Genomic DNA, 22,525 nt, shown 5'->3' on the forward strand with positions numbered 1-22,525 from the left:
TCTCACTATTCCCACTAAATATTTTAGCATATATATAACATAGTTTTTTTAAATAATAATAATCAATCAATCAATCACTCACTTCCCACTAAATATTTTAGATTGTATATATAACTTTCTTATTGAATAGCCTTCACCAACCAAAACCAAACAACTTTTGACATTCAACTTGTTTGTAAATTAAAATAATTTTAACATCTTTACATCTCAAGTTTTCCTTTTTCTGGATTCTACATAATTCCTTTTTGCTTTTTCTGGATCCTGAATAAATCCTTAATGCAGTGAAAATAGTTCCAACGTGACTCGATTTGAAGCATGGGCTAACCTGTACCCATAGTTGCAACTACGATGATTGGGCCTTTTCGAATATCAATATCTGCCCCTGGGTCCGTCCTCTGTCACCATCTTTTCTGGTGGCAGTTGTCTGATTTTTTTGGAGATTTCGGTGACGAAATCTGGTGAGAAAAATTGAGGTTAAATTTTGATTTGTATTATTTAAAATGATTTTTTAATTGCATATTTAGATTCAGCACCCTGAAAAACCCTTGGGATGCTTTGATTGTGCAGAAATTAGCTATCAAACTTGCGATTTCAATAAATTATTACTGTCGGATTTTGATCAGAAAAACCCACAAAAAAACTTCCAAAAAAACTCTTTAAAGAAAACTCCTACCTGTAACGCAAACGCCCAGCCCACGGAATTGCCCAGGTAGTTGTGGCTGCGAGGATTCCTACCCTTTGTACGACACACTTCCACTCTCTCGCATTCTTAGCAGGAAGCAAGTGGTTGTGTTCCCTCTGGATTCTGTGAAGTCACTGGCCCTTGTATACTTTTATACTTTACGAAGGTCCGGAGATCGATTCTGGAGAAACTAGCACTCTGTTTCATGGGGAGGTTGAATGGCTACCGAATGATTTTACAGTTCAATAACTCATACAAACGAGCTCCTGCCAGTATGTTCATTCTTTTAATCTCTGTACTGCTCTTCGTTAGTTTTACTGTAGGAACGTCCGAAATACGATGGTACAAATGCAAGAATGATACTAGATACCTTCATGAAAGTAAGTATGAGAGCAATTTGAAGAGAGTTTTGGACAATCTGGTAAAGAATGCAGCAAGTTCAGGGTTTAATACCACTTCTTATGGGGAGAATGCGGAAGATAAGGTTTACGGCCTTCTCCAGTGCAGAGGGGACGTATCGCCGCAAGATTGCTCCCAGATTTCACAGGAAGCGATCATCACTATTCAACAGCTCTGTGTGAACGCCATGGGCGGTCGACTCTGGTTAGATGCTTGTTTCTTGGGTTATGATAATTTCAGTTTCTTTTCAGACTTCGATGCGCATGTCAACCATATTCTGTCCAATCCCCAGATTGTCAAGGATAATCCGGGTGGTTTTCGGAATGAGGTAGTGGATCTACTTCAGAGTCTGAAGGATAAAGCTTGTAATCTTACAAGCAAGGGTTTCGCTTTAGGATCTGCTACCTCTTCTTCGTCTGATACGCACAAGGTTTTCGGTTTGGTTGACTGCTGGAGAGATTTGTCCTTGGAACAGTGCAGATCGTGTTTGTCAATAGCTCTGTTAAACCTCTATAATATTACAATGCAAGAAGGGGGCGAAGCCCTGTTAGGAAATTGCAGAGTTCGGTTCGAGACACGCCCTTTCTCGCCCCTATTTGCCAGCAACGGTTCAACGTCTCAGATATCGCCGAGTAATTCCCAAAATCGGTTTCTTTAAATTTATTTTCTTGTCTTTCTGGTTGAAGTTCTGATTATCTGGGTTTGAAGTTCTGATTATCTGGGTTTGAGTGCTCTGAAAAGATGAATAAACGTTGACGCTGCAGAAAAATCTTCGAAAAAACTGGCCATTCTATGCGGGGTTATTGGAGGAGGATTACTTGCGTTTTCTGTATGCCTGTATATTATGCGAAAAAGAATGAGATCCGTGATTCTGCTCAGATCAGTGGTACTAAGACAAACGGAAGGTACAATTTTTCCCAATATTTTAACTGGTTTTTAGTTATTTTGATTTTAAGATAAGAATCGCATGAAGAAAAGGTTCTTCTCTCAAAATAAACAACCTTTTATAAAGTCTAATCTTGAGTGAGCTAAGTTTATATCTATGGTTTCAAATTTTTTTTTTTTTTTTGGGAAATTCACAGCTTTCAATTACTTGAATTAATTTTTTTTTTTTTAAGTTAAGGTATGATTCTATTAATAGAAAAATAGAGAAACTATGTACATATAAATTCTGTCACCTGCCCCGAAGGGAAACCAGGTGAGCTTCAAAAATAAGTCATGTCCCATGTCCAGGTGAGTATATGGTCAGATTGTCTAAACAGGAAAGAGAATACTACTGTTCAACCTTAACATACTAATCAAAACTGCGAAACTACGAAGACAGAACTGAAATGAAAAGCTTTCTATGATAACGAAACTACCAAAAAGAGTGATATGTAAAAAACCGTCAGACGCTACTGTTTCAGGTCCTCTGGCTGAAGATCAGGTTCCGCCTTAACAATGCCACCATCTTGGATGAGCTGAGTTAACTTATCGATCTTCCTGTCCTGCATCATGAGAGTAATTTGGAGGTTCTTCAGTGCTTTTTTCAGATTTGCTTGGGCGATGTCCACCATCTCCGCTGCTACCTGTTCCATAGACTTGGCAAGCAAACGCTTCAGACCCCAATAAACGTGCAGAGATTGTTTATATAGGGACATCCGCCCTCTGGTGTGGCCAGGGTCAGGGATATAATGCTCCCAATCCGCCATTTCCAGATCCGATTGCTCCTGCAGGGCCTCCTCCTCTAGATGGTCTACAAACCGCCGAACTTTTGGATGAGTTTCATGCATATAGACGCTCTCGGCTTCCGCCAATTTGCGTCGCATATCCCTCTTTCCTCGCCCCCTTCCAGGAACCCCAGCACTGCCACCTTCCTCGCGAGCTCGGACATGACCACGACCACGGCCACCTCCGGCCATTTTTTTGTGGTTGTTGTTATAAATTTGATTTTGGTTGAAGTTTTTTATATCATTTACGGAAGATTTGTTAGGTTCTATTTGTAAATAATTGTTTATAAATCTTTGAGTGAGCTAAGTTTATATCTATGGTTTCTAAAATTATTTCTTGAAATTTACTGTTTTCAATTACTTGAATTAATTAATTTTTTGGCTTTTATATATTTTTGTTGTTGTTATTGTTGTTATAAATTTGATTTTGGTTGAAGTTTCTTATATCGTCTATAGAAGATTTGTTACGTTCTATTGGTAAATAATTATAAAGTATTGATATTTTGTATTAATTTAATAGTTGATTGGTTATAAATTAATTGTTAAATTATTTTAAAATTAAAAGGCTCTAATTGAATATATATAAATGGTGAGAAAACTTATTATAAATTAGTTGTCAAATTAGTGTAAACAGTGAGAAAATATATTATAAATTATTTGTCAAACTAGTAGTAAGGTAGCTATTATTGACGGTTATTGATGAATACAAGTTGACTTATCATTGTTATTCAAAAAAACTATGCCACTTAAAATTATCTGGCTCATGATCCATAAAAAAACACAGGCTTTTACTTCTACCAAAAATCTTGAACCATTAACTTAAAACAAAAACAAAAACAATTAAAGAATAATAAATTTGATTTTTAAAATTACTTTGATTTTTGAATTTTATAATTTGCATAGTAACTAATCATAATTATTAAACTCTTTTATAGGAACTAATCATAATCTTATTTATAAAAAATAAAAAAAATAAAAATATATTGACTAAGTAATATTCTTTCCAGGCTAATTTATCTTTAGAACGCATTTTCTTCTCAAATTAAGAAGTTTTCAGCCAATTCAATATAAGGTTATATCAAAATTTCTCAGAGCCAAAGTTAATTTCGAAATTATTTTCAAAGCTTTGGGCTTTGGCCCATTGCTATTACCCCGTGTGCCTACTGTTTCTAGTAAAATCATACAGCTATGCACTAGCCCATGGGACTGACCATTCGGTAAAATTTCTGTGATAACTTGGTTGAGTAATTTATCTTTAGAACGCAGTTTCTTCTCAAATTATAAAGTTTTCAGCCAATTTAATATAAGGTTATATCAAAATTTCTCAGAGCCAAAGTTAATTTCGAAATTATTTTCAAAGCTTTGGCCTTTGGCCCATTGCTATTACCCCGTGTGCCTACTGTTTCTAGTAAAATCATACAGCTATGCACTAGCCCATGGGACTGACCATTCGGTAAAATTTCTGTGATAACTTGGTTGAGTATATTTTAGAAGCTGTATCTTTTATTACTGTTTGCATTCCAACCCCTACTTTGTAGAGTTCATGAGACTGACTATCGGGTAAAATTTCTCTGATGAGTGTTTAGTATTAGAAGCTGTAGCTTTTCATACTGTTTTTTGCATCCGATCCCCTGTTTAGTATGTTTTAGAAGCTGTAGTTTTTATTACAGTTTTTTGCATCCTATCCCTCGCTTTGAGTTCAAGCATGGAAGTTGGTCCGTCTCACAGGACTTTCTTAAACGCTTTGGCCTTTAACCCAGTGCTGTTACCCTACGTAACTACTTTTTTGTAAAATCATGCACAGCTAAACATGAGTCCATGGAACTTACCATTAGGTAGAATTTTTCTGATACCTTGGTTTAGTATTCCTTAGACGCTGTATCTCTTCCTACTGGTTTTTGTCTGGAATTTATGTTTGGGGAAAGAGTAGGGTGACATGGTCCATTCTTTTGTGTAGTTTAAAACTGCAATTTGTTAAGGCCATTTGGTTTGATGCAATCGAAATAAAGGAATGAGTAGCATTTTTTGAAGAGCACAGAGGATACTTTACGTTCAACAATAGCATTAATAGGCGAGTCCTTAAATAGCATTCTTGGACTCTATCATGCAAACTTCTCAGATGATATTCAACATTATACATAATTGTTTCTATTTGGATCTTCTCTGAGTTGGACTTTTTTAATTGTTCAAGAAAGGCATTCCCTGCTTCGATCAACTGTTTTCTACTTTATAACAGAGAGCTGCTTCAGCTATTTTAAATTAGCTGTATCTTATTAAACTATGTTACTATTTTAAACTAGCTGTATCCTATTAAACTATATTAATTATTTTAAAAAACTTTATTATTAATAAATTTAATATTTTTCATAGAAAGTTGAACTTTCAATCGTTCTTGTGTGGAAAGTTTGCTATTGGATTCATGATAGTTAAACAGGGCACTCAGAATCCCATTTATTGCATCAAATCTCAAATCCCTTTGATGTTTATAATCCTGTAGTATTTATTTCTAATGGACAATTCTGTTATCTCTGTATATTAAATAAAAAAATATTTCATATTCAGAAATGCGTGATGGCGGCTATGGATCGTTGTTCAATTCCCAAATTGTGTTTAGATTGGATACATTGATAGAAGCAACAGGAAAGTTTCAAGAAGTTAACAAGCTTGGAGAGGGAGGCTTTGGCTCTGTATATAAGGTAGGGTGCATACTAGATTATCATTATAAGGTGTTCAGGCAGAAATGTTTAAGTTAACTATTATTATAATAATGATGTATTTGTTTTGCTTCTTAGGGAGTAACTTCAGATGGGACGGAAATAGCAGTGAAGAAATTGTCCTTAAGGTCTGGACAAGGAACAGATGAATTTATGAATGAAGTGAAGCTTGTAGCGAAAATTCAGCATCGAAATCTTGTACAGCTACTTGGTTGCTGTGTGGAAGGACCAGAAAGGTTGCTTGTTTATGAGTACTTGCCCAATAGAAGCCTGGACACCTTCCTCTTTAGTAAGTAACCACGAGTTTTTTTCCATGTTCCTTGTGTTCACGATACCGTTTTAAATGACTAATTTATGCTTTGTGAAGAATGTTGACATCTGGATGGATGCATGGCTTACAGACGCAGAAAGACGCCAGGTTCTTGATTGGCAAAAACGCCATAACATCATAATGGGAATAGCTCGTGGCCTTCTTTATCTGCACGAAGATTCACAACTACGCATTATCCATCGAGATGTTAAAGCAAACAACATTCTGCTTGACGACAGGCTGAACCCCAAGATAGCAGACTTCGGCTTGGCAAGGCTTTTTCCTCGTGACGAGACTCATGTTCACACCAGAGTTGCAGGGACATAGTAAGCAACTGTTTTAGGTTCCTTGTTTTGGTTACGCTATGAATATTGAAAAGAAGATTGGAGGTTAGGGAAGTAAAATATGTTACCATTAGGCATTTCTCATAGGTTTCTTTTGGGGTTTGCTTTGTTGGCAGCGGTTATATGGCTCCAGAGTATGCAATGTTAGGGCAATTATCTGTAAAAGTAGATGTTTACAGCTTCGGTGTCGTTCTGCTTGAGATAGTGAGCGGAAGGAAAAACAATGACATCAACTGTACACAGGAAATGCAAAGCCTTTTAGAATGGGTGAGCTGCCATATTTTATGAATCTCACTTGGGCTTGGTTGGGCTTAATTCAGCGCACAGAAAATTAACTATTTTTCTGGGGATTTGGGACCAAATGAAGTAACGACTATAATCTTAATTTTCATATAAAATTGCAGGGATGGCGATTGTACAAGAGGGGAAATCTGCTCAATATAATCGATCCCGCAATAATTAACTGTTGCCCTCAGGAGGAAGCATTGAGATGCATCCATGTTGGTCTTCTATGCGTGCAGGCTGATGCAGCAAATCGTCCAGCAATGTCTGAAGTTGTTCTGATGCTGTCCACCAGTTCATTGACCTTACCGAATCCGACCAAGCCTGCTTTTGTAAGTCTTAGCTTCAGCGGGGATTTAACTCCCAAAGATGAAGCTGTTACCACGTCATGTGCCCCTGCGCAGACCCAGCTACCTTCCTCGAGTCTCTCTGTATGTTGTTCTTCTTCAATTACTACTTTGGAACCTAGATAGATTAATATTGGGGCCAATTTCGTCATGTACTCAAATACTAATCTGCATTAGGATTGTTGCTGAGAATTCAGGCAGAATAATTTGTAACTGAACCTCTGGGAGGTTGCCAGTTCAATCCTAGCTGTAACTATTCGATGCCAGTGGCAGGCCAGCTGCGATATATCTTTGGTTGGAAAGGGTACAAACGTATTAACACTCATGTGGCCTTGGCGAGAATGGTTAGAACTGCACAAGAATCTAGGAGCTCGATTCCTTGCAGTATTTAAAAGAAAAAACAAACTTGTGAACACTTTTGTGGCATGGGATGCAGGTCTGGAATTTGACATTGTACAGAGCGTTTGTTTGACATGCCGTTATAAATTTAGTCCGTCAAATGTGACCTGCATAAAAATTTTTTATGCAATTTTTATGCAATTGTAGGTTAGATGTTTAACAATTTGACTAACCTGTCATATATTTTGTTGTGAGAGATTTTTCGGCGAAAATCATATGGAATACTATTTGTTTTCGAACCAACTAGTGTGGTTCACAGTCATATATTTTTATACATAATTTGTATGGGTGATTTCATTATTTTATAATACATTTAACATAATGATTGAATTGTATCTTAATTTGAATCTTTATCTGAAGTTTTATAGAATTAATATCATTAATAAATTATAATAATGAACTTGATTTCTGGAATTTGATTTGTGGAATTTTTTTTAATGAGGAGATTATAGGTTAGGTATTTTGGCTAGGTATTTAGTAACAAGAACTCGATCAATTGAGCTATCTTTCGAAGCTAATATATGGATAAGAATTGAATACTGATGATTAGTATTTTGATTAGAGTTTGTATTGAATATTAATACATTTAAATTGATAATTAAATTGTATGTTTATTTGAAGTTTTGATTTTAAAATTTTAGTTATTAATAAAGTATTTATAGCATAATGAATTTGAAGTGTGGATAAAAATTAAATAATAAAATCGTTGGTTGATCAATTTCAGAATGTTAAGGTATGAAAGAGTTTATTAATAGCATTTTATTAACAGAATTGAAGATAAAAATACTTATGGTTGATTTTATAATTATATTCTTTTATATTTTGAGAATATTTGTTACACTAGCATTTCTTTTCTCAAAATAAAATGTTAAAAAAATTGGATTAATCTCTTATCTTCTTAAAGTCCAATAAACTATATTAGTCATATTGTGTAGTAATTATTATCATTATTATCCCGGATGCGGGTGCACAAGTCAGATGATCGGAGGATGGCGGTGGAAGCAGTCGGCGCGTGGAGTACGCCTCGTGCCACCTGGTTCCACCTACAGATGGCATTCAATTCTCTGCCAAGTTCATTCAAAGCCGAGCTCTCTTGGTTTGACATTCCCCACAGGTTCTCTGGCATTAAATCGATGGCGCATATCCATCCCAGATTTGTTCCCTCCTCTCGCATTTTCGGCCTCCATGCAGGTGCAGAGCTCTGTCCGGTGGAGGTTTCAGGTATCCAAGGTATTCAGGCTCGTGATGCTCCTTATGTTAAGATTCTACTGGAACGCCTCTGCCCATTCAGCATTCTCCTCCGCTGTAAGCTCTCCAGCTCTCCTAATTCTCTGATTATCAAGTCAATTCTCCCCCTTCTCGTTGACCCTGTTCAGCCTAGTTCTGTTGTCTGCTCTATTCTCCATTCCTTGGGCATAATGACCATCCTGAGACAGAGAATGGGTTGCCGCAGAGGAGGCGTTCGTGGTCGGCCCCTGCGCCATGCCTCTGCCTCCTCCAAGGATACCACAACTAAAAGTCCGTCCGTTCGTGGTCGTGGCCGTGGCAGGGGACAACGGGCTGCAATTTCGAATCCTCATCATTCTCATGAGCACTCGGCTTGCTTTCAAATCCCTTGCAGGCTTAGCAACCACTCCTTCATCGCTACTGTCACGATTCAGCTCAGTGAAGGCGTCACAGATGTGGTTGCTGCTACTCCGCATGATACTTCAGAGCAGAAGACAAATGATCTGTCAAGCACATCTCAGAATCATCGCCAACAGTCTCAAGTACCTAAAAATTCTTCTCTCCTGGCTCAGTCGGCTATGGCGCACTCAAATCCTCCGGATGATGGGCGTCAGCCATATGATAAGGGCCTTTCCTCTGACGAGGATGACCTCTCCAGTTATGGTTGCCGAATTGTGGAAGAATCGCCCTCCTATGCTCACGATACTTGATCTGGATGTCGTCATCTTTTGGAATCATAGTGTCTGGTCAAAGAACATGCTCAGTGGTTTTCTGTCTCTGTTTAATGGTCCACTGTCTATGTAAACAGTTCGCGTCAATAGTTTTACTTATGTTCAGCAGTTTTGGTACCTCAGTCAGTACGCGTTTTGTAATGACAGTTTGGGTTTAGTCTCAGGCAGTCTGGTTTTTAGTTTTTCAAATCTTTCAGGCAAGACAGCCAATATCCTGGCTAGACCTCGAGAGGCTGCCATCTCTTTGTAAAATTTTTGTATCATTAATAGAAATAATCTGATTCAGAAAAAAAAATTATTATCATTATTATAATAAAAATTTGAATAATAATCATTAATAATTTAAAAAAAAAAACACAATATTTATAGATTTATATAAAACATCCATACAAAAAATATAAAAATATTCCATTATTATCATCTACGAGATAATGAGATTTGAAATTCAAAGCGAAGTCTAATTAGATAATGTTTTGAATTTATCACCAGACGTCCAGTTGAAATTGCAATATTTTATTATTTAAATTGTGTTTTTAAATAAAAATTCAATTCAATGCTTAAAAAAAAATCACATACTATAAAGCCCCACTTAAAATGTGTAACAATATTTCAAAATATATCAACCGAAAAATCTACAAGGAAAAAGCGAAATAAGTCATTACAATACAGCGAAATTCAAACCTGCCTTGATGTACCTTGTGTTCAAATAAACTTACAGCTGATTAGGGTTCCGAATGCGACGAGTATTTGTACAAAGGGTTGATTATTTTATAAAATGCGATGAGTGTCTGTACGGTAATATTAGAATTTCAATCTGTAAACAGGCTGTCCAGTAATTAAAATAGTAAAATATTAATAATTTAAAACGTTTGATTTCAGATAGCAATTTCGCAACAACCTTTGAAACTCACGCTAACATTTTCCTCGAAGAGACGGGACCAAGTCGATGGTGGCCCACCATTGCTCAACTTGTTCCTCGATTACGCACATTCTTATTATTATAAATGTTGGGTGTGAGGGCAATCAGGTTGTAGGGTGAATAATAAATATTCAAGTGGTATTTGTGAGGTTTGAACTCTAGTTTTTATTAAGTTAATGATTCAATTTTTTTTATTAAGGTGTTGATTCAAATTTTATGAAGAGGAGTTAAGAGTGGGTGGTATTTGTGAGGTTTGAACTCTAGTTTTTATTAAGTTAATGATTCAATTTTTTTATTAAGGTGTTGATTCAAATTTTATAAAAAAGAGTTAAGAGTGGAAATTATTTCCCAGAAATAAAAACTATTTCATGAAATATCCAAATTTGATCAAGCCTTACACAATTTTAGTGACAACATTTTATATAGGAGGCGGCCTTTCGCTTGAGAGCCTTCTTCTCTGCTTGACAGGGCATGCTCCTCACGTGGCATCCTCACTATTTATAGCCCTTGTATCACCTACTCTGGTCCTGTGGACTTAAATGAGTGCAAGTGGGTGCATTTGGATTTGGGTATGAATTCATTTTGGCAACAAACTCCATTCCTTAATGCCTAAGATGGGTAACGTTTCTAATAGCGGATTAGTGCAAGTGGAGAATTTTTATAAAATTAAAAAAGTATTTATTTAATAATTTTAAGTTTTAATAAAAAATAATAATTTCTTTTTCAATAATCCATATTCATATTCATATTTATTTTATAATTTAAATATTTATAATATAAATTAAATAAATATCTATTTAATTATTCCACAATTAACTTACAATAATGATTCAATATTAAATTTTTTAATTTATTTCACTATTCTAATTTGCCACTTACAAGAACTTACTTTTTCAAGTGTGTATTATTTGTAAGTTAATGAGTATTTTTATTATTGATGTTATGACTAGGATTAGATTTGTTATTGGTATAATCTTTTCATGTCAATTAACAAATTAATATTTTGATTAATTATTTTGAAAAGTATATAAAATAAAAAAATAATATAAAATTTTATTATAAATATTAATATAATTATTATAATATAATATTAAAAAAATATTTCACATTTAACTTAAAATAACTATTTAATAATAAAATTTTGAATTATTTCATAAATTTAATTGAACCATATATCCATATATATATATAGTGTGTGTGTTGGGTTTATAAATGTATTATGTCTTCTTTTTATTAGTGCTTCAATAAGGGTTCATATTCCTATAGTAAGGGTTCATATTCCTATAGTATAGTATAATTGATAGGGTTTATAATATTAATCCCAGGGTTTAATATAAATCCCTTGGGTTTATAATCAATCATTGTCAACCATGGTCCAATGTCATATTGTGACAAAGATTGTGTCAATATGGAAATCAACCATGGTCAACAATGATTAACCATGTTTATTTTAAGGATTATAATATTTATCTTAGGTTTATATACTTTGGGTTTAATATTATTCCCTTTGGGTTTATAATCCCTTGGGCTTTTGGTATTGTGACAAAGATTGTCTCAATATGAAAATCAACATGTTCAATCATGGTCAACCAAGGTCAATAAGCATGGTGACATTGTGATGAAGATTGTCTCTTGGTCCAACATCACATTATGACAACCATGATCAATCATGCTCAGCCATGGTCCAATGTCGCATTGTGACAAAGTTTGTCTCACTATGAAAATCAATCATGGTCAACCATGTTTATTTTAGGGTTTATAATATTTAATATTATTCCCTTCGGCTTATAATCCCTTAAACTTTTATTATTAATCTCTTACGTTTATTAGTAGCTTGTGTTTATTAATCTAAGGGTTCATATTCCTAAGGTATAATACTATTCATAGTGTTTTTAATATTAATCTTGGGGTTTAATATAGATCCCTTGGGTTTATAATCATGGTCAAACCATGGTCCAACGTCACATGGTCACAAAGATTTTCTCAATATGAAAAACAACCATCGTCAACCATGGTCATTCATGGTCAACCATGGGCCAATGTCACATTGTGACAAAGATTATCTCAATATGAAAATCAACCATGGTTAACCATGTTAAATCATGATCAACCATGGTCAAATGTCGTATTGTGACAAAGATTGTCTCAATATAAAAATCAACCATGGTCCAACATCACATTCTAAACAAAGGTTGACTCGACACTAAAATCAATCATGGTGAACCATGGTTCAATGTCGCATTATGACAAGGATTGTCTCAATATAAAACTCAACCATGGTCAACCATATTCCAACGTCACATTGTGACAAAGATTATCTCAATATGAAAATCAACCATGGTCAACCATGGTCAACCATGGTCACATTGGCACAAATATTGTCTCTTCGTTCAACGTCACATTGTGATAACCATGGTTAACCATGGTCCAACATCGCATTGTGACAAAGATTGTCTCAATATGAAAATCTACCATGGTCAACTATGGTAAACCATGGTCAGCCATTGTCCAACATCGCATTGTGACAAAGGTTGTCAAAATATGAAAATCAATCACAGTCAAACATAGTCCAACATCACATTATGACAAAGATTGTTTTAATATGAAAATCAACTATATTGAACCATGGTCAAGCATGTTTATTTAGGGTTTATAATATTTATGTAAGGGTTTATATACCTTGGGTTTATTATTCCCTTGTGTTTATAATATGTATCTTAGGGTTTATATACCTTGGGTTTATAAATTGCCACATTGTGACAAAGATTGTCTCAATATGAAAATCAACAATGTTCAATCATGGTCAACCATGGTCAAATGTCGCATTGTGACAAATATTATCTCAATATGAAAATCAACCAGGGTCCAACGTCACATTCAGACAAAAATTTTCTCGACATTAAAATCAATCATGGTGAACCATGGTTCAATGTTGCACTATGACAAAAATTGTCTCAATATGAAACTTAACCATGGTCAACCATGTTCCAACGTCACATTGTGACAAAGATGGTCTCTATATGAATATCAACCTTGGTGAACCATGGTGAATAATGGTCAAACATGGTCAATAACCATGGTGACAAAGATTGTCTCTTGGTCCAATGTCACACTGTGACAACCATAGTCATCCATGGTCAACCATGGTCCAATGTCACATTGGGCATAGATTGTCTCAATATGAAAATTTGTCATGCTCAACCATGGCCAGCCATTATTAATGCCACATTGTGACAAAGGTTGTCTTAATGTGAAAATCAATTATAGTCAACCATGATCCAACGTTTCATTGTGACAAAAATTGTATCAATATGTGTGGTAATTATTATCATTATTATAATAAAAAATTGAATAATAATCATTAATAATTAAAAAAAAACACAATATTTACGGATTTATAAAACACAATATTTATAGATTTATATAAAACATCAATAAAAAAATATAAAAATATACTCATATTATCAAAGTTTCATTCTACAAGATAAAGATAATGAGATTTGAAATTCAAGGCGAAATAACGTTTTGACTTTATCTCCAAACATCTAGTTGAGATTGCAATATTTTATGGTTTAAACTGTGTTTTTAAATAAAAATTGAATTCAATGTTTAAAAAAACTGACACGATAAACCCCACTTAAAATTTGTAACAATATTTCAAACTATATAAACCGAAAAATCTACGAGGAAAAAGCGAAATAAGAATACAGCGAAATTCAAACCTGCTTTGATGTACCTTGTGTTCAAATAAACTTACAGCTGATTAGGGTTCCGAATGCGACGAATATTTGTACAAAATGCGACCAGTGTCTGTACGGTAATATTAGATTATTTACTAATTTCAATGGGTACTTGTACAAACAGGCTGTTCAGTAATTAAAATAGTAAAATATTAATAATTTAAAACGTTTGATTTCAGAGAGCAATATCGCAACAACCTTTGAAACTCACGCTAACATTTTCTTCGAAGAGATGGGACCAAGTCGATAATGGCCGACCATTGCTCAACTTGTTCCTCGATTACGCACATTCTTATTATTATAAATGTTGGCTTGAAGGTATTTCTACATGTGAAACATATTTTTATCAAATTTTAAAGTATATTAATAGCCGCGGATTTCAACCAATCTAGATTCCCAATGATTTTGATTAATGCGATGTGGTATTGAGTGTTAGGGCACTCAGGTCGTAGGGTGAATAATAAAGATTCAAGTAGTATTTGTGAGGTTTAAACTCTAGTTTTTATTAAGTTATTGATTCAAATTTTATGAAAAGGAGTTAAGGGTGAGAGTTATTTGTGAGAAATAAAAATTATCTTATGGCATGTTTAAATTTGATCAAGCCTCATATAATTTTAGTGACAACATTCTATATAGGTGGCGACCCTTCGCTTGAGAGCCTTGTTCTCCGCTTGGCAGGGCATGCTCCTCACGTGGCATCCTCACTATTTATAGCCCTTGTATCACCTACTTTAGTCCTGTCGACTTAAATGCATGCAGGTGGGTACATTTGGATTTGGGTATGAATTCATTTTGGTAACAAACTCCATTCCTTAATACCTAAGATGGGTAGCGTCTCTCATGACAGATTGGTGCAGGCCATGATTTTTTATAAAATAATAAAAAAAAAATATTTATTTAATAATTTTAAGTTTTAATAAAAAATAATAATTCCTTTCTCAATAATTCATAGTCATATTTGTTTTATAATTTAAATATTTATAATATAAAATTAAATAAATATTTATTTAATTATTCCACAATTAACTTACAATAATTATTTAATATTAAAATTTTGAATTTATTTCACTATTTTAATTTGCTACTTATAAGAACTTTTTCAAGTGTATATTATTTGTAAGTGAATGAGTATTTTGAATGTCTATGTTATGACTAGGATTAGATTTGTTATTGGTATAATCTTTTCATGTTAACAAATTAATATTTTGATTAATTATTTTAAAAAGTGATTTCAAGATATCAATTTTATTAAAGATAAATAAGAATATATATATATATATATATATATATATAAAAAAAAAGTGAATATAAAATTTTATTATAAATATTAATATAATTATTATAATATAATATTAAAAAAATTATTTCACATTTAATTTAAAATAATTATTTAATATTAAAATTTTGAATTTGTTTCATAACTTTAATTGAACCCCAAAATATATATATATATATATATAAAACTAACTAACTTAAAATAATTATTTAATATTAAAGTTTGAATTTGTTTCATAACTTTAATGGAACCCCATCATATATATATAAAAGTGTGTTGGTTTTATAAATTTATTATCCTTTTTTTTATTAGTGCCTTGGGCTTATTAATGTAAGAGTTCATATTCTTACAATATAGTATAATGATAGGGTTTATAATATTAATCCTAGGGTTTAATAAACATCCTTTGGGTTTATAATCAATCATCACCAACCATGGTCCAAAGTCGCATTGTGACAAAGATTGTGTCAATATGGAAATCAACCATGGTCAACAATGATCAACAGTGTTTATTTTAAGGATTATAATATTTATCTTAGGTTTATATAGTTTGGGTATAATATTATTCCCTTGGGTTTATAATCCCTTGGACTTTTGGTATTGTGACAAATATTGTCTCAATATTTATCTTAGGTTTATATAGTTTGGGTTTAATATTATTCCCTTGGGTTTATAATCCCTTAGACTTTTGGTATTATGACAAAGATTGTCTCAATATGAAAATCAACCATGGTCAATCAAGGTCAATAAGCATGGTCACATTGTGATGAAGATTGTCTCTTGGTCCAATGTCACATTATGACAACCATGATTAAGCATGTTCAACCATGGTCCAATGTTGCATTGTGACAAAGTTTGTCTCACTATTAAAACCAATCATGGTCAACCATGTTTGAACATCACTTTGTGACAAATATTGTTTCAACATCAATCATGGTCAACCATGTTCGAACATCACTTTGTGACAAAGATTGTTTCAAAATCAATCAGGGTCAACCATGCTCGAATGTTGCATTGTGGCGAGGATTATGTCAATATGAAAATCAACCATGGTCAACGATAGTCAACCACATTTATTTTAGGGTTTATAATATTTAATATTATTCCCTTGGGTTTATAATCCCTTACACTTTTATTATAAACCTCTTGCGTTTATTAGTACCTTGGGTTTATTAATCTAATGGTTCATATTCCTAGGGTATAATACTATTCATAGAGTTTTTAATATTAATCTTGGGGTTTAATATAAATCCCTTGGGTTTATAATCATGGTCAACCATTCTCAACCATGGTCCAATGTCACATGGTCACAAAGATTGTCTCAATATGAAAAATAACCATCGTTAACCATCGTCAACCATGGCCATTCATGGTAAACCATGGACCAATGTCACATTGTGACAAAGATTGTCTGAATATGAAAATCAACCATGGTTAACCATGTTCAATCATGATCAACCATAGTCAAATATCGCATTGTGACAAAGATTGTCTTAATATAAAAATCAACCATGGCCCAACGTCACATTCTAACAAAGATTGAATCGACATTAAAATCAATCATGGTGAACCATGGTCCAATGTCACATTGTGACAAGGATTGTCTCAATACGAAACTCAACCATGGTTAACCATATTCCAACGTCACATTATGACAAAGATTATCTCAATATGAAAATCAACCATGGTCAACCATGATTAATCATGGTCAATAACCATGGTCACATTATGACAAATATTGTCTCTTCGTTCAATGTCACATTGTGATAAAGATTGTCTCAATATGAAAATCTTCGATGGTCAACTATGGTAAACCATGGTCAGTCATTGTCCAACATTGCATTGTTACAAAGGTTGTCACAATATGAAAATCAATCATGGTCAAACACAGTCCAACATCACATTATGACAAATATTGTTTCAATATGAAAATCAACTATGTTGAACCATGGTCAAGCATGTTTATTTAGGGTTTATAATATTCATCTAAAGGTTTATATACCTGGGTTTATAAATTGTCACATTGTGACAAAGATTGTCTTAATATGAAAATCAACCATGTTCAATCATGGTCAACCATAGTCAAATGTCACATTGTGACAAATATTATCTCAATGTGAGAATCACAATGGTCCAACGTCACATTCAGACAAAGATTTTCTCGACAATAAAATTAATCATGGTGAACCATGGTTCAATGTCGCATTATGATAAGGAGTGTCTCAATATGAAACTTAACCATGGTCAACCATGTTCCAACGTCGCATTGTGACAAAGTTTGTCTCTATATGAATATCAACCTTCGTGAACCATGGTCACATTGTGACAAAGATTATCTCTTGGTCCAATATCACACTGTGACAACCTTGGTCATCCATGGTCAACCATGGTCCAATGTCACATTGTGACATAAATTATCTCAATATGAAAATTTGCCATGCTCAACCATGATCAACCATTTATTAACGCCGCATTGTGACAAAGGTTGTCTTAATATGAAAATAAATCATGGTCAACCATGGTCCAACATTGCATTGTGACAAAGATTGTGTCAATATGAAATTTAGTCGTGGTCAACCATGTTCAAGCATGTTTATTTTAAGGTTTATAATATTTATCTAAGGTTTTATGTACCTTGGTTTTATAATATTTATCCCTTGGGTTTAATATTATTCCCTTGGATTTATAATCCCCTGGGTTTATAATATTTATCTTGGGGTTTATATACATTGATTCTATAATAATAATCCATTTGGTTTAATATTATTTCCTTGGTTTTATAATACCTTGGGAAAGATTGTCTCAATATGCAAACAAACCATGGTCAACCATGGTCCAACTTCGCATTCAGACAAAGATTGTATCAATATTAAAATCAATCACGTTGAACCATGGTCCAATATCACATTATGACAACGATTGTCTCAATATGAAACTCGACCATGGTCAACCATGTTCCAACGTTGCATTATGACAAAGCTTGTCTCTTTATGAAAATCAACCTTGGTGAACCATGGTTAATAACCATGGTGACATTGTGACAAAGATTATCTCAATATGAAAATCTGTCATGGTCAACCACAGTCAACCATTATCAATGTCGCATTGTGACAAAGGTTATCTTAATGTGAAAATCAATCATGGTCAACCATAGTCCAATGTCACATTGTGACAAATATTGTGTCACTATGAAATTTAGCTGTGGTCAAGCATATTTATTTTAGGTTTTATAATATTTATCTAAAGGTTTAAATACCTTGGGTTTATAATATTTATCCCTTGGGTTTAATAGTATTCCCCTTGGTTTATAATCCATTGGGTTTTTAATATTAATCCCTTGGGTTTATAATACTTATCTTGCTGTTTATATACCTTAGGTGTATAATATTAATCCCTTGGGAAAGATTGTCTCAATATGAAAATCAGCCATGGTCAACCATGGTCCAACATCACATTCGGACAAAGATTGTCTCGACATTAAAATCAATCATGGTGAATCGTCGTCAACCATGGTCCAATGTCACATTGTGACAAATATTGTCACGCCCCTACACCCGCGGTAGTCTTCCAACCGCTTGTAGCGAGGTGCGGTACCACCGAACGCTTTCTTTTTAACAATACTAACATTCGTGGACTACGCCTACCCCAACATTTACATACTTAGTTTGTGTTTCACAACCAAGTAAACTTATTTATCCTTTATACTTAATGAAGCCCATACTCATTCATTATCCATATGAAATTAACCGAGAACAACAATTGCAAACAAGTATAAAGGGGAGGGGCAACTCCCGAACAGTCTGCCCAACAATTTTATTATATCAAGAATATCAGATTTTACAACAAGTGTGTCTTGGCTGAACCAAGTCTCACACTTAACCAATTTTTACAAAAGACAGGCCACCTGCCTTTTACAACTTGTTCTGCACCCTTGCACGAAGGGAGGTGCTCACCCGAGCCACCCAAGACCCTTTGCCAAGTCCTGCATAAAACCGTACATCAGAACCTCCCCAAACCGTGGCACACTTGCCAACCTTCCACCAAGTCAATCTGCGCAATCTCCCAAGCCTAATGCGCATGAGATGTGCGCATTCTCTTACCCAAGACTACGCACTTTCCTTGTCTTATGCGAAGGCTTTTGAGCGAAGTCTTCGTTGGTGATTATGAGCTCCCACGCTTGTCTTATTTATATGCTTGCTACGTGAGATTATATGGGGGTGTCAGCCCCATGGCCGACCCCACAATCTACTAATGTATGCCCACACATAACTCTTTTACATGTCGGCTTTACATCTTTAATCCATCGCATATATGTGTATTGTTCTAACACTTAGTCGCATAAGTGTTTTCTCCCGTCGCACATATATTGTCGCATATTATGTCGCAGCTCGTCGCACAAACATCGCATGTCTGCCCGCACACCGTCGCACGCCCGTTCAACATGCGCCCGTCGTGCGCCCGCGCGCCCTCGTGCACGCCTTCGCCCGGCGCCCGTCGCACCCGCAACCGGAGGTCCTTACATCCTCCTCCACCTGAAATCGTTGTCGTCCTCGACAACATACCATCATCCATGATGTTGACTCCTCCACATAAGGCAAACATCACTGCAACATATGTAGAACCATTGTCTCCACCATGTCTCATCTCGGATGTCCATGATCATTGCCCACTCTGCTACAATCTCTCCATGCTGCTCTCCACCATGGAAGGTTGATCCTTCCAATGCAAGCTACATGTCCACTGCAACAATGTGCCAACTCCATCATGTCATCATCACCATGTGCAAAATTGCCCATGATATGTCAACAAGTGCTAACACACTACAACCATGTGCTAACACCTCATCTCATCAAGAATCCTCCATAATCCATGCTCAGGTCCATGGAAACTCCATCCATCTCATCTGCAACATGTTGTCCATATAACCAGCCTGATGTCCATGACTCTAGTTGCCCATGATGTCTAACCCATGTAGACTCCATCTCAACCTCTGGTCATCTGCATCCAAGTCTGCACCTGTCATAAAGAAGCCTCTTCCAAGGCCCCTTGCAAAGTTGATGTGGTTCCTCCCTACCAAGGCCTCCACACCAACCTTCCTCCAAGGTTATCTATAGAGAAAGGAAGGCCAGGAAGTTTCCTCCCTGACTCTCATCCACCCATGTGTCAGATTGATGTTGTGTCCTCAAGTATCTATGCACAGCTTCAATCTCCTCACATGTACACCCAAGCTCACCTAGCTTGTTCTTTGTCAACTGAAAGTCATATATGCCCATAGCATATCTACAAAAGTCCACTATCCCAGCAGGATCTCTACCTTCATAATCCTCACCAACCACTGCCTCTGAAGTAGCACTCGGGCTCCCTTCACTTGTAGCTCCATTGTGAAGATAATCAGTAGAAGATGCTCCCAACAAGTGTCTCCATGTTCGTGAGGTTTTCTTCTCACTTCCTTCATTCTTCTTTCCAGCTCTTGCAACGAAGTCAACTATCTTCCTTTCCTTCGTTGTTTGAGTCACACTTCCAAGTCTTCTTTGCTCCACATCCTCATGCTTCACATTCGGATCTTTGGGATACAAAGTCATAGAAGCCATCCTTGGTCTATACCCCAAACAACTTCTTCTATTCATCGGTACCATCATGGTCTTCCCTTCAGCTGTGATCAAGAGAATGTCGCGGTCTACCATTGGTATGACTTGTGCAAGCTCCATAAAGTCCAGCCCCAACACCATAGAATGATCATCCATGTCCACAACTCTCAAGTCCAACTTTCCAAACCACGATCCCACTTTCACCTGAGTGTCCTTCAACACACCATCAACAGCTCTAATGGTAGAGTTGACTGCTTTGAAAACACTCCATTCCCTCTCCATCTTTGCTTTCTTCCCAAAAGACTTTGCTGCCTTCCTGCTCACAAAGCTATGAGTAGCCCCCATATCCACCAAACCTACAAATCTCTTGCCCTTCACGGTCACCTGCACAAAACTTAGCTTCAAGGAATCACCTCCCTCTGTTGGCTTTGTCTTGCGCCTCACATCAGCAACCTTCTTCAAGAATTCGGCCTCAGAAGTGTCAATTGGCTCATGCTCCACCTTGACATTCCTCCTAAGGTACTTCACCTCCTTGCTTGGCTCTTCTAAGCAACTCGATCCTGGTCCAGCTTGATCTCCTTCAAGCTTGCCCTTCATCGCCTCTTTCTCAAGTGCACCAACCAAGTGTCCACTGACCAAGTTCATAGAACTAAACTTCCGAAAGTCCTCTGGATGTTCTCGGTAGTGAGTTCCCAACCTATCAATGTAGTCGAGCTCTTCCTGCTCAATCACAACAACCTTCTTACCAAGAAGCTTCTTCTTCATCTCTCCCTCAATTTGCTTGATTTCGGCTTCCATCTTGGCACTTTCCTTCCTCAACCGGGCCCTTTCATCAAAGAGCTCTTGAAGATCAAGTCCACTATGTTGGATCCCCTCATCAAGTTCATTGAGTTCAACATCGCACGATCCTGGTCCAACTTGATCAATTTCAAGTTCACCCTCCATCGTTGTCACATCTGCAGCTTCTTTAACCATCACGACTTCCTCTTCCTTGTTAGCACAATCTGCAACTTCACCTTGCTCCATTGTCCATCCAAGTTGAAGAAGTTCGCCTTCAACATTCTTCTCCAAGGCTTCAAGCTCCTTCCGGATCCAGGGCTTTCCTTCTTTCAACACCCTTAACCTGTGTAAGGTATACAAAAGCTTCCTTCCGCCTTCTCCCAAACTTGCCATGCCTTGTTGTCCACTGTTATGAGCAACCCTGCTCATCAGCTCCAAACCGAAGCTCTGATACCAACTGTCACGCCCCTACACCTGCGGTAGTCTTCCAACCGCTTGTAGCGAGGTGCGGCACCACCGAACGCTTTCTTTTTAACATTACTAACATTCGTGGACTATGCCTACCCCAACATTAATATACTTAGTTTGTGTTTCGCAACCAAGTAAACTTATTTATCCTTTATACTTAATGAAGCCCATACTCATTCATTATCCATATGCAATTAACCGAGAACAACAATTGCAAACAAGTATAAAGGGGAGGGGCAACTCCCGAACAGTCTGCCCAACAATTTTATTATATCAAGAATATCAGATTTTACAACAAGTGTGTCTTGGCTGAACCAAGTCTCACACTTAACCAATTTTTACAAAAGACAGGCCACCTGCCTTTTACAACATGTTCTGCACCCTTGCACGAAGGGAGGTTCTCACCCGAGCCACCCAAGACCCTTTGCCAAGTCCTGCATAAAACCGCACACCAGAACCTCCTCAAACCGTGGCACACTTGCCAACCTTTCACTAAGTCAATCTGTGCAATCTCCCAAGCCTAATGTGCATGAGATGTGCGCATTCTCTTACCCAAGACTACGCACTTTCCTTGTCTTATGCGAAGGATTTTGAGCGAAGTCTTCGTTGG

At 35.9% G+C, this 22,525-nt stretch overlaps 1 protein-coding gene across 3 annotated transcripts; it reads left to right on the plus strand.

The window, feature by feature from the left end:
- The first annotated feature begins 309 nt into the window (after positions 1-309).
- On the plus strand, positions 310-7,527 carry LOC149222924 (cysteine-rich receptor-like protein kinase 15). 3 transcript variants are annotated; one of them, XM_089385671.1, is made up of 8 exons: positions 310-458; positions 568-1,713; positions 1,846-1,986; positions 5,353-5,486; positions 5,583-5,793; positions 5,906-6,140; positions 6,275-6,425; positions 6,563-7,527. In XM_089385671.1, the coding sequence occupies exons 2-8, from the start codon at positions 888-890 to the stop codon at positions 6,911-6,913; spliced, it is 2,049 nt and encodes a 682-aa protein (XP_089241797.1). In that variant the 5' UTR covers positions 310-458; positions 568-887; the 3' UTR covers positions 6,914-7,527. The 3 variants fall into 3 exon arrangements, with proteins under 3 accessions (XP_089241797.1, XP_089241798.1, XP_089241796.1); XM_089385672.1 differs by lacking the exon at positions 310-458 and having other exon boundaries at positions 523-1,713; positions 6,563-6,871; positions 6,985-7,527; XM_089385670.1 differs by lacking the exon at positions 310-458 and having other exon boundaries at positions 528-1,713.
- The last annotated feature ends 14,998 nt before the right edge of the window (positions 7,528-22,525 follow it).

Source organism: Pinus tabuliformis, chromosome Q (genome assembly GCF_031772625.1).
Source record: "Pinus tabuliformis cultivar Carrire ecotype Pingquan chromosome Q, CPIR1, whole genome shotgun sequence".
Taxonomy (NCBI): domain Eukaryota; kingdom Viridiplantae; phylum Streptophyta; class Pinopsida; order Pinales; family Pinaceae; genus Pinus; species Pinus tabuliformis.